The 13,824-nt window shown below is 44.4% G+C and overlaps 1 protein-coding gene across 2 annotated transcripts in view; it reads right to left on the bottom strand.

Annotated features, from left to right (window-relative positions):
- The window catches only part of adamts18 (ADAM metallopeptidase with thrombospondin type 1 motif, 18), a 65,421-nt gene extending 51,819 nt beyond the window's left edge, over positions 1-13,602 (bottom strand). Inside the window, exons 1-5 of one of the 2 annotated variants that reach the window (XM_054771434.1) lie at positions 13,261-13,602; positions 13,037-13,097; positions 11,431-11,744; positions 2,283-2,511; positions 1,868-2,082 (exon numbers count right to left, since the gene is read on the bottom strand). In XM_054771434.1, the coding sequence (XP_054627409.1) occupies positions 1,868-2,082; positions 2,283-2,511; positions 11,431-11,744; positions 13,037-13,097; positions 13,261-13,362 (921 nt within the window). In that variant the 5' untranslated portion in view covers positions 13,363-13,602. Of the gene's footprint in view, positions 1-1,867; positions 2,083-2,278; positions 2,512-11,430; positions 11,745-13,036; positions 13,098-13,260 lie in introns of those variants that run through there. The other variant, XM_054771435.1, reaches the window with a different exon arrangement.
- Between the last annotated feature and the right edge of the window lie 222 nt (positions 13,603-13,824).

Raw genomic sequence — 13,824 nt, 5'->3', positions numbered from 1 at the left:
GGCCGTTTTTTTATGAATGTGGGAAGACTTTGTCACGGATGCACGTTTGTGGTGTGAACACAAGTGCCGTATTTAGGAGAATGGGAAGACGGCACCGCATTTTCCCGTAAAGACAGGTCTACTGTAGTCCCACCCACAAGAGGTAATGACTGGTTTTCACTGGTCTGCTCCCAGAGACAAGATCCAAGGAAATCGAACAGAAGTACACCTCGTCTAAAACCTACCGGACAAAGTTCAAGATACGGCGCAAAGTAAACGTATACAGTCAAACCCCAGTTTCCGTATGATTCGATTTTCATCCCAAATTTTCCTTAGTTTTCATACAATATTGCACATAACAAACTAATTTGTGGTTTGCCGCATTGTTCTACCAAACAAAGCACCCTACGCATTGCTGACTCACCGTCCGTGCAACTGCTAAATAACCCGCCATGGGGCCAAATGAATTTCTATTCATTGAATATTGAATTTCATCTGGCCAGGATGAAATTCAAGTATGCATCAAGAATATGTTCCATCCATTCCTCATCAATTATTATTTTTGCATTGTTTTCTGCATGTAAAACCTTCATTATTCTCTATAAAATGTATTTTGTTGTTCATGTTTTTGGGTGTGTGGGACGGATTCATCGGATTTCCATTATTTTGAATGGGAAAAATTGCCTCGGTTTTCATACGTTTTGGTTTTCATCTGACTTTTCGGAGTGAATTAATAGCAATGACCGAGGTGCCACGGTGCTCTGCCGTTTCACTGCTAGCCTGTCACTGAAAATAACGTGACACGTGTACTGATAAAGTTGTTCAAATTCACTCAGTATGATTGCTATTTTTTGTGTAACGTGTAGCTAACAAATGCAGGTCTTTTTATTTATTTATTCATGTTTTTATTTTAGTGTTTATTCATGTAATTTACATTTCTTATTGGTTTAAAAATATATGGGCTACACGTTACACCAGGGGCGCCCATTACGTCGATCGAGCGCTACCCCTCCATCACGAAGGTAGTTTGGGTCGATCGCATAAACGTGACTTTGTAGATGCCACGTGACATCCGTCAGCTGACATTAAGCTCCCCTCCTGATTCGCTCTTGCTCCCCCGTGGCAATGGTGAACGATCTTTGGGACTTGTGGTCGTTTTAAAAGTAGCTCCCAGGCTGAAAAAGTGTGAGCACCAAATATAAAAACTACAACACTAAAACAATACATTTCAAACATGTCATTTTAAAAATGTATCATTATTATTACTAGTGATTAGTATTATATAATTATGACATCATAATAATATAATATAATGTAATACAATATCAAAGAATAGAATAGAATAATTAATTACTATTATTAATTATTAAACAGATAATAATTAATAAAAAATAATACAAATCAGTGCTGTAACAAAAAGTAGGTACAGCATATTGTTATCACAGACTAACAAAAATAAACTAAATAGAATAAATAAAAAGAATAACTAATAATAGTAATAATAATAATATGATAATAACTAAAATGATTAAAAAGGCATCATTTTGAAAGTAAAGCACTTGTTGTTTGCCTGTTGGGGATCAGAGCAAGACAGTCGCATCATTTTGGTTTCGTTTTTCACGCCGGGTGCCCTTCCTGATGCAATTCTTGCCAGGACTCAAATGCCCTCTGCCACGCAAAAAAAGAAGAAGAAGCGTTCCAAATCCCATAAATTAGGGCGCTCCTCAAGCTGTGAAGCCATTAAAAGTTATCTAGTAGTCCTATTCACCATTGAAATATCCACACTGTACTGTCCCACATGCTGGGTTTATAGTCTTTAATGAGGTGACAAACCGTCCCGTTGGATGGAAACACGGCCCCCGTCTCCTCTTGCGCTGCCGACACTCACCATGTTCATCACGGTGAGGACGTAGGTGGTGACGTTGTCTCGGCCGTGTTTCTCCAGCATCTTCTTGTCCGCCACCACCAGGGTCTCCACGTTGAGGCCCCCAACCCTGTTGGAGTCGATGGGTGACCTCCTCGGCCTGCCGGGACCCTCGGCGTCCGGTGCGGCGAACTCATCCGGCATCACAAAAAGGTCGTCGGCAGGAGGCTTGGGGGCGTCTGTGAGGACCCAAAGTGTTACCACAAAGGTGAAACGTCTTTCAAACACGAGACAACTTCACCTGGAGTTGGACGGAGGTTAGCTAGTTACTCAAGTAGCTTGCTAGCAAAGAAAGAACGCAAGCCGGACAGAAAGCTAGATAATGGTGGTTCATGAACACGTATGAGCAGTGCGAGGAAAAGGAAGTTCCCTTACATACATTGCTTGCGGCGCCCGCAGAAGTGTTGCCTATGTGGGTCTTCCTGTGGGTCGTCGTGGTGCTGGCTGGACGGACCGCCTGTCGGGTTGTGGACGACGTGTTCGGCGGAGCGTTTGTAGACCACGTGCGGCCGGTGACCATCTGGAGCGCTGTAGTTGTGACGTTTGGCCAGGTGCTGAGGTAGAGGCGAGATCAGGTACTCGTGCTCGGACACGCGGATCAGACCTGACTGGGAGACACACACAAGTAACACACAACCATTTAGGTTAGAACTCGTAACCTTAGCAACGCACAGACGTCCACCAAGGTTGGAGTGTTAACAAAAGTGGGTTTGTTTGTTCATCAGTGTGCTAGCAGGTTGCTTCCTGGTTCATCCAAGGACGAAATCCTCCAGTTCCGTCCCCACAGTGAGCGCTACAGGACTTGATTCATTCCACACGCCATCCGGCTCTACAATACCTCACCTGTCTGTAAAAGATCATTCCAAACATGATAGCGTTGTAATGTCTGCCCTACGTTGTTTATTTTGTATAAAGTGCACATTTACTTGTACACACTATTTTAACGATGCAAATCGTGTTTGTCTTACATTCTTTTTATTTTATTACATTTTAGTCATATCGTACTGCATTTTATTGAAAAGTGTTTTTCTTTTTCTTCTGCAATTGAGCTACTGTCACCAAGCTATTTCCCTCGTGGATCAATAACGTCTGTCTAAGTCGAAAGTCTAGCTAGGACGACAGGTTCACAGCATTTTAGATTGGATGGGGCTGGTTCCTTCGTGACTTAAACGGCAAAAAGTGTGGCCCGGGTGCCATTTGCAGCCCACGGCTGTTTATTAATTGGCCCGTGGCACATTTTAAAAGTATAATCTAACAAGAAAAATTAAAAAAAAAAAACAGCAGGAGTGAAAAACTCAGTCATTTTACAAGAACAAAGTCAAAATATTAAGAGGAAAAAAAGTTGTAATTTTCACAAGAAAAAATATTATGAAGAAAATAAGGTCGTCTTAGTAGCATAAAGTTGAAATATTATGGAAAAAAACATTTATGAGGGAAAAAACAAAACAGAATTTTTGGAAAATTGCATGGGGGGAAAATGTTGTAGTATTACGGGAATAAAGTGAAAGTATTATGGGAACAAAGTCGTACCCTAACAAGAAAAGAGACGCAATTTTACAAAAATATACTCGTGACATCATGAGGAAATACAACGTCATTTTAGAAGCATGCGGTTAGAATATTAAAGAAAAGAAAAGATATTTTTAAAGACTTAATATTATGAGGGACAAGCGCAACAAAATAAAGAAAAAATTAAGTCAGGGGAAAAATGATAATATTATGATATTATATTATAATATAATGATATTATAACATTATATTATGATTATAATACTATAGTATCAAAATATTATGGGAATAAAGTCATCATTAACAGAAGAACATTTACAAGAGGACAGCTGAAATAGTTGGGAAAAAATGACAGAAATAGAAAAAAGCTGCTGTAACTTCAAGAGAATAAAGTCACAATATGAAGAGAAAAAGTCTTATCATAACGAGAAAAAAGTCACAATTTTATGACAATAAACTCGTAATATAATGGGGAAAAATAATGTCATTTTAGCAGCATTTGACTTGTATATCCTGATATTTACATCCTGGAGCCGGATGAACAGATCCATTGTGACTGAATCAGCACAAATCTGCATTTTTATCCAGATTTGCACCATAAATAAGCCTGCCAACTATGGAGAGGTTTTTGCATCGTCTTGCTAACTAACCCACAACCCAAGAAGGAGTATGAAAAATGTGTTTTGTGCTTGGCAGAGGTAGCAAGTTAAATTTAGATGGTCGATCTTACATAAAAGAGGCACCGACGTCTTCCAGTCATCTTCAATCGCCGCTAATTCGCATCAAAATTCTTAACCAGCCCATTGGAAGACATAATAATAAACACACAAATCAACCCACTGACCCACTGAACCTTGACCTTAGTGTGTGTGTGTGTGTGTTTGTGTCTACGTTCCCCTCGCCGAAGTGTTTTTGGGTGTCAGCATGTGTGTGTGTGTGTGTGTGTGTGTGTGTGTGTGTGCCACTGGCCTGACACCCCCATCTTCTCCCATCCAGACTAGCAGGTGGCAAAATAAACACAAGACGGACAAAAGAGAAGCGGCAGTGTTGTCAAAACACCGCAGGCCGCCGTTATCGGACAATTTGAGTTGAGTGTTTCGAATTCCTGGAACGTAAACTTCCTCTAGCCTACATTTCACACCGAAACACAGACACACACATGGGGCTTTTGAAATGTGACCCAAAGCAAAAGTCTGAACACACTCTCAAACTCCTCTACGGTAGGTACTTGACCATCTTGGATGTGTGTCATCGTGGTTTCAGCTTCACAACCTCATAGTACATGTTGGAATTCTTTCATCTTTTCCCCAAATAAACCGCAGCTCACCAGTGACGGTAGCACTCGTGCACACTACCACCACCATGTTTGACTGTAGGCGAGACACCATTATTTCTCCAAAACACCATAGAAAGTTGCTGGTTTTGTCGCTACTGACAACTTAAGTCAAACAAAAAAGGTTTTTGATGTGCAGAAACGGTGATGTCCCAATTGTGAAGACAATGCATGATATGCTGCAAGTGGTATTGCCTCATTAAACTCAAAACCAAAGAAGGGAGATGATCATGCTCTGCTTCGCAATGTCACAGGGCATGTTGGAATTCATCTTTCACCTCAATGAACCATAGCTCTACAGTGCTGGTAGTACTCATGCACTGGTAGCACTCATGCACACTGCCACCATCATGTTTGACTGTCGACAAGACACAATCATGTTGCTGAAACACCATAAAAAGTCACTAGTTCTGTCACTACTGGCAATTTAAGTCATCAGAAAATTGTGTTTTATGTGCGGAAACTTTTATGTCCCAATCAGGAAGACAATGCATGATATGCTGCATGCGTTTTTGCCTCATTAAACTCATAAAGAAAAAGGGATGGGATCATGCTCTGGTTCACAATGTCACAGGGCATGTTGGAAATTATCTTTTACCACAATGAACCACAGCTCCCCAGTGCTGGTAGCACTCATGCACACTACCAGCATCATGTTTGACTGTAGGCAAGACACTATTATCTCTCCAAAACACCATAGAAAGTCACTAATTTTGTTGCTAATGACAATTTAAGTTGCCAAATTTTTTTTTACATCCGTGGCTACGTTGATGTCCCAATCAGGAGGACAATGCATGATATGCTGCATGTGCTGAGAGAAAAGGGAAGGGAAACATGCTCTGCTTCATAATGTCACAGTATATGTTGGAATTAACCTTTCAACTCAATGACCAGCAGCCCCTCTGTTCCGGCAGCACTCGTGCACAACACCGCCACCATGAGACACAAACATCTTGTTACTCCCTTGTGTTGCCAGCTATTTAAACAATAATGGCTGCGTGTTGACTCATTTTCAGTGGGTAGTACTGCTATATAAGTTGTACACTGACTACTCTGAAGTTGACCTGCTGCGGTATCGTCCCTTGATAAGATAACTGTCATAAAAGTAGTGGCTGGCTTTGCTTATCTTCTCATCTTTTCCTCTGTGTCTGTAGTTTTACAACGTCCACTTTATTGCCTATTCCTCAGCTAAAAGATGAAACACACATTTTAATCCTGAATGCTGCAGTTGGTGAGTGATATCGGCATAATTATCACAGCGTCATTCCTTGGGAACTTTTCCTTCCCTGGAGCAGCAACCTTAAAACTTGAGAAGTGAAGAAGGTTGGGATGAGGTATCAGTCTTCTTTCGCGTTTCATCTTATTCACCTGCTGACAAAGTTACAATTAGTCACTTTTAAGCTGTAAAGCTGCCAAATGAAATGTCAAAAGACTCATGTTTTGCCTTTTAACTCTGCCTTGGACACATGAAAGCGTCTTAGGTTAGTCTAGACTAAAGTACTTAAGCTCGGTAATGACGAGTGCTCACCACAATAGCTCACGATTTTGCCCGCAGTGTGTTCTGACTTCCCCCGGTGGCTACAAATTGAACTGAATCGAGCCTTCCGATCTTCCCTTGTCTGGAAAATGACAAAACTGATGCTCATTTGATTGACAGCTGATCTTTATCAAGTAAAGCCTTTGGGTATGTCGCTGCCTGTATCATTAGCGCACCGCCAACCATGCAAATAATCCATCATGCGCGTAGTGATGTGCAAAGTCGATGACTTGCCGCAACACTGAATGTTTAAAATGTCATCATGGATCAATAAAGAAGCGTTTTCCTGACCATGTTAGCTACCATGTTCATGAGCCAACATGTTGCGTAATTCTTCTGCTGTGTAACTTTCTCAGGGTTTCCTACCATCACATGATAGGACGCAAATGAGTGCTACAAGTGCTTACATGCACTTAAGGATGGGGGGAGGGTGGCCAGCAGCCCAAAGGTGCTGATTACTGCGGCCCACAGCACATCTGTACGCCAGCAGCACAGTCATGTGATCCTTGTGGGCAGAGCACAGGAGTACGAGATGTACAGTAAATCTTTGCCACTGTCATTTATAAGTTTTTAAAAATGCAATGCTGCTACTGTCCACCAGAGGGACCCAGGAGACCTGGAGCACAAAGCAAAAAGAGGGAAGCTGACGTCATTGCAGCGCCCCAATGAATGTGTTGCTCAGACGCAATGCCTTATGGGAAAACTTTCAAACATTGGGCTTTTTTTCATTTTAAACTCATATTGGGACATGCTTGTATATTTGTATACACACCTTTTGAGTCTTAAGTTGCTGTGTGATGAATTTAGTGTTGTTAGCAAAGTGTTCTTTGAAAGATGACACCGTGAGTCAGACTGTAATGTTGTCATACTGTTATATGTACTGACCTGCACTGACCAGTGGGTTGACGAGCTTGTTGTGAGTGCACTGATAGCTCGTGATTGGCTCCTGCCAAAGAAAGAGTTATCGTTGCGTCACTGACTCGCGAGCAGCACAGTATTTAAACCGAAGGTCTCAAACTCGTGGCCCGCGGGCCATTTGCGGCCCACCAAATCGTATCTTGCAGCCCGCGACGGGACATCAAAGAGTAGTGTAACTGCAGTCCGCAACATCCGGGCAAGCTCAGTGTTACTTCCATACTTACGGGGGGCAAGTAAACACCAACACTGAACTAACAGTGGTGTTATCACATGGATGTATTGTGAATGGTATCGTATCGTGAGGTACCCTGAAATGCTCAGCCCTGCTCCCAATACTTGATGCAGCCCAGCCTCACTCAGACTCGACCTCCACTGGCCCCCAGTGAAATTGAGTTTGAGACCCCTGCTTTAAACAATTAGTAGTAGTTCTGAAAAAGGAGATGTCACAAGATTAGAATTTAGCCAGAAATTAGCCACAGCGCTGTATATTAGTCTAAATTAAGCATTTTCGATTTGTTTGACAAAAAAGGTTTTAAAGGCTACCTATCACAAACAGTAGCAATGGGGGTGCCGGCCTGCAGTCTTTGAAGGAGGCGAGCACACATGTTAGCACACATGCTGACAAGTGACGTCAAAACGTTTTTGTCTCTGGACACGACAACCCCCCTCCCCCCCCGCGGTCCCCTCGTTATCCCGTGCGGAGCCAGCAGGGGACACGTGGACCACTCCCTCGGCGGCCCATACAAATGGAAATATGAGTGCGACGCTTGGCCGTGCTCCATCAGTCACACCGTGACCTGGAAACAACGCCTCAACTGTGTCATGCTAATGACTCCAGAGTGTCATGCTAATAGCGTTTAGCTTCTTAAAGAGCGGAGCTGGTAAAGCAACTCTGAAGGTCATCGAGGCTTGAGTGAAAACACCCGAGATGGATGACAACAGATCTCTCAGAGTTGCCAACAACGTACAAAGTCGCCCATTTAGTGACCAAGATTGAGCAAGATTGGTTGAAAAACATGGCTGCCATCATGGAAAACGGGCGGGAAAAGACAGTGACGATTAAAAACGTCATTTCCAATCATGTTAACACATCAGAACACCATAGGCTGTCCTACATTTTCCACGATTGCATATGATACAGTAAAACCTCAGTTCTCATTATCAATTTGAACACAAGAAAACCCAAGCAATTTTTCCAATAGGAAATAATGTAAACCCAATTCAGCCGGTTCTTTAGCAGTCGTACTCAATAATAAAATGCACAGACTAGTTTGTTTGTACAAAAACCGAGGCCAAATTTGGGCGAAAGTGTGTCTCAAAAGCAAAAATCATAAAAAATTTCAGTGAAACCTGAATCATACAACAACTGGGGCATCCAAAAACTGAGGTTTGTTTGACCGTAGTTTGTTACACACAATCCAATACGAAAACCTAGACAGTATACAAAAACCAAGGATAAGTTTTGCCAAACACTTTCAACTAAAAGTTTTTCATACTAAAACTAAAATTTTGACCGTAGTTCGTCCTGCACAATTTTGTAAGACAACTGAGACATTGCACAAAAAGTGAAAAGTGTTTGTCAAAAACCAAAAACTGGGGCGTATGAAAACCGAGGTTTGCCTTTAGTTTGTTACGTGCACCACTGTAAGAAAACCGAGACAAAATTTTGGCAAAAATTTTAGACAAAACCCAAATCATACAAAAACTGGAGTGTACGAAAACTGAGGTTTGACTTTATTTGGTCACAAGCAATATTGCAGGAAAACCAAGACACTGTATGACGATGAAAAATTTGGGCAAAAGTTTTAACTGTATTTTGTTTTGACCACATTTTGTCACGCACAATATTGTCTGAAAACCGAGATGGTGTACAAAAACTGTAACAAAATTTTTACAAAAAACGAATCATACGCAAACTGGAGCGTTACATGCAATATTGTACAAAAACCAAGACTGTGTACGATGACTCATGCACAAAAAGCAATTACATCCAAAACCGAACCATGCGAAAACTGGGGCATACAAAAATCGAGGTTTGACTGCATGAAGTATACTATAGTGGTATATAGCGAGTTCCTAAAAAGCAACAGAAGAGAGTAAAGAAGTACTAGTAGTTGAACAAGATGGCCAACAGGCTGCAGAGAGGCGACACTGGTGGGTCATTTTTGATGTATGGGCTCACTTTGCACACTTTCAGTCTCCACTTGAAGTCCTCCGCAAAGCCCATTAGTCTTGTGTGAGAAAGACCTCGCATCAAAAACAAAGGACACACACACACACGGCATCCCACGGCCACCCCCTCCTCATAAGTTGGCATCTAACAGTGGGCACTACATCACTGTCAGCCTGCAGACCACCAGGGAGCGGCTCCAGGCCCGCGGCTCGGCTCATGAAGCCGCCCGGCCACGCCAGCGAGGGGGCGGCGACGGCCCAATTTGTTGGCCCGTACAGAAAGTAGACAGGTACAAATGGACCGAGGACTGGCTGCAGATCAGTCACTGGTGTGTCACCTCAACAGGGGCGGCAGGAGGAGGGTGGGCGCGCTCTTAAAGCTACGGTTCTTCATCCCCATCCCTGTGCAAACACTGCACCAACCTTCTGCAGATCACCTCTAACTCCTAATGAAAGAGTAGTTTTTTAAAGTACACTGGCCAACAATCACACAGTTGGAGCTTAGGTGATGATATTTGGAAGAACAGCATCATTCATACTTGCTTAAGCATATTTTGTCCTGTGTGGTTCAAAATGGTTTAAATGGAACAGAAAGAAGCCAGACCAAAAAGATCTGATAGGGTCTAGTTTGGGGTCAAGCAGTTCAAAGGATGACAACCTCTTCTGAGGTACTGTTGATTAAACATCTTCATTCTCTCTTTGCGACGGACACTTCACTGGAGCACCGAGCCTTTAAGGACGCGGAGAAAGCCATTAAAACGTGTGTACAATTAACAAGGCTTTGCTGGGGCAAATCCCTCATTGGTGCTGCTCTTAATTCCATCTGAGTAGCAACACTTCCATTCCATCTGTTGGAGCGCTCCAAGTCCAGAAGCCCGGCTGACTCCCCCCCCCACTTCATGGCGTCTCCTTACGAAGGGGCTCCTCTTCACTTGCTCTCGCTCCATTTTGTCCCCTTTGACACGAGCGGTCCATCTCTCTGAAGAGACGAGCCGGCCTCCCTGGGAGATTCCGAGCGGGACAATAGCCCCCGCATTATCCTCGCACAACACTTTCTCTCTCCGGCCCGGCACTCACTTGCCATTCATGATGTCACCCTCTTTTCTTCCTGCTCGCCATTGTTTGTAATCCCACCTTAATCTCCTCCAGCAGCCCTGAATGGACTTCTCTCTTCGTTTCCACTTCATCCAAAGACTCTTGCGCTGCACTGAAGCACGGGTAGTCTTTCATTCCACAACTCGCAGCACCGCGGTACTCGCATAAATAGACAGAGTGGGATGTCATTCATTCACCTTTTAGCTTTGGAACAACACTGGGAACTAGAGATGCATGATATCTACTTTTTTAATTTAGATTTAACTGTAGTTCGTGAACATCTGGAGGTAAGAAGGACTCCAACAAATTTGAATGTGACCGACTGTACTTGTCGATCTGTCCTAATCAAATATCATGACATGACTGCTACCACATCACTCCTATCAGGAGAACCAGAGTATAGAGCAGGAGGGAGCCACATGGCGTGGCCCGGCAAGGTGCACCGTATTCGGGCAAACGCTCCGAGCAGCCGGTGTGGTGGCACGGAGGTCTGTGGCAAACCTTTTGTACTTTAAGAAAGGCAGCTGCGCTGGCGTTTCAGGAGGCTGATAAGGGTTTTTGTGTGCTCCATGGTTTTTTTTCCCGTCATCGCGGAGCATTTGGTCCATTTGGCACGTGAAATGTCTTCCTTGGAAAGTGGAGTGTTTGTCTACAAGTGAGCTCAAGGGAAGTTTGGACAGGCCGTTGACGTCACAGGAGCGCTTGACGTCGATTTTTAAATGATCGGTTATGGGAGCTGTTGGCTTTATCAGCATGATGTCATAAATACCTCATATCGGAGAGATAATTCTGGCGCACCCCTTCTGGGGACCACTTTACAAATCAGAATACTCAGAAGCTAACCCAAAAATGGCAAAAGAAAAACAAAGGCCAACCATTGGAGGACATTACCCATAATGCTGCAGTGCACATGCCAGGCCACTAGTTGGCAGTGTGAATGCTGAAATTCTAAATATGACTTACCAGTCCCGAGCACGTGGATATGGCCGCCGAGGATGACGACAGGTTCCGGATAAATCCCTGATAGAGGCAGCCCTGAAAGCCTTGGCCTCCCGTTAGCGTGGCGATGCCGTCCAAGCCCAGCGTCTGCACGGTGAAGCCCGGGCCGACCACCGGGGAGGGCTCCAGGTCCAAGTGCACGTCCCGGCCGAAGACCGAGAGGCGGTAGTGCAGCGACGACGAGGCGGACCGCTTGCTGCGGGATCCTCGCCAGCTCACCTCGTGGCTCAGGTAGCGTCCCTGAGCGTCCACCTCCACCGGGGTCGCAAAGGCGTAGTCTGTGGAGGACAGGAAGTTTGAGGGAATCACTAACATAACAACGAATAATCCATAATAATGTAAAGACTGCAATCTAGACTCCAAGGTAACCAAACAGCAGGTATTGTTCCCAAGTTAAGGGTATGAGAGCAGAAAGCTTTCAGGGTAGTGCCCTGGTATACGAAGGTACATGGTTCTTGTCCACATTGGACCCCTGTAGTCAACGTGCAAATGTTCAGTCCCAGAGCCAGGTGATGCTAGACCAATCTCCTGCCTCATCAAATCACATGAACGACCCATTAACATCACACAAAACACTTAACACACGTCCGATACGGGTCAAGACATGAGAACGCAGCTTGTAAATATTTAATAGCTTCATTTCCCGCGACTGGGACACTTATTTCACTGTTTCTTCTCTTTAAAGCCGCAGAAGGATCAGCAGGCGTTCCAACGCTGGGAGAAGTCCAGCTTCTTTTTCCTCCCGCAGTAAATCAAAAGCGTATAAATGAATGCAAGTCGTTACAGCACACGGCAACTCAGCCAAGAGGGAATCCCAGAGTGTGGAGCACATTTTGGACCTGGACCCGCTCGACCCTGACATTGTCACACTGCTAATTTGCTCCTGGAGGACTCCAGCGGTACCACACTTTGGGAACATATCCGGTTATTTACAGCGGAACCTCTAAAGTCCAACACTGGGCGTCCAGAGTTTGCAAACATGGGGAATAATGGACATGATGACCCTGTTGCTGTCATAAAACCTGTAATAAGTGAACAAGAAATGTTGACATTGATGTACAAAAAGACGTCAACCCATGTGGAAAACATAAAGACAACAAAACACGAGCACCTTAACTTTAATGACGAAGCCGCAACGCAACTTTGCATCCCAGATGAGCCTCGTGCAAAAGAAGCGAACCACTTTTACGAATAGAAAAGGGTAAAAACAATAAAAGCCTAACTTTAAAAAGGTACATTTAATGATGTTCTAACAGTAACATGTAAAAACAGGCTTCACTACACATCTTATAATGCAGCCTGGAGCTCTGCCAACAATACATCAGCCACAAAACACGCACACATCCTCTTAGAATGATTGACAACGCCACAATGCAACACCGCTTGTTAGGGAGTGCTGCCAAAAAGCCAAAGAAAAAGCACAGGCCCACATGACTCGTGTTTTATGTTTTATGTTGACAACGGTACCGCTCTATTTACATGTCATCTCCACTTTTCTCGCAGCTTCAACATGCGCCGCCAGCTGCAGCACAACAACAACAATAACAACAACACAAAGAGGAGCACTCACCATGATTTAAACCCTGGCTGGAGCTGGCTGACACTGTGTGGGAGGAGCAAATGTGCAGAGTCTGCCAAGAATGGAAAAGAAAGAGGAATATAAGCAGGTAGCGACAGGTCGCAAACACTGCGAAGAGTGCACCCAATATACTGTATACTGTATGTGTAATATGCATAGAAAATAGCATGGAAGCGCATCAATCCCAATCTGCATGAGCTTGAATTGCAGCATACCCTGATGAAGCTCCAGGTGAGCAGCGTGGAGAGCAGCCTGGCTGGAGCAGAGCCCGCCAGCGGGATGAGTGAAGTCCAAATGAGGAGCAGCAAACAGTCCATGGTGGTGGTGGTCGTGATGGTGGTGGGCGCAGGCGAGCTCACACCTCCATGCCGCTTCTAAAAGTGCGCACAAGCCCTAAAAGAGCGCCACTTCCCCTTATCGTCATCATCATCATCACCGTGGACCCCCTCCCCACGCGGCTCCTCGCGTGCTCAGGTGAGGTCCGCAGGTGGTGGCCCAGGGCCCAGTCATGAGTGTGAAGGTAGTCCACCAAGGCTGACTGACTGACTGACTGAGCATTGAGCGCTGGATGGGGGAGCGCAAGTCATGTGCCGGCAGCCAATCAGCGTGCAGCATCACGGGACCACGCGTGGACACGCACATGCAACACACTGTGCGCGTACACGTGTGATGTAGAGCAATGGCTCGGTAGCGTAGCGTGTGCCCATCAAGCATTCAGATGCACGCAGCAATCAGCACTGTTGTACAACGTTTATGCACGTGAGAGTCATTCAGGTTTT

The sequence above is a fragment of the Dunckerocampus dactyliophorus genome, chromosome 3, assembly GCF_027744805.1.
Source record: "Dunckerocampus dactyliophorus isolate RoL2022-P2 chromosome 3, RoL_Ddac_1.1, whole genome shotgun sequence".
Lineage (NCBI taxonomy): Eukaryota > Metazoa > Chordata > Actinopteri > Syngnathiformes > Syngnathidae > Dunckerocampus > Dunckerocampus dactyliophorus.
This window is presented reverse-complemented; position numbering and strand designations above follow the sequence as displayed.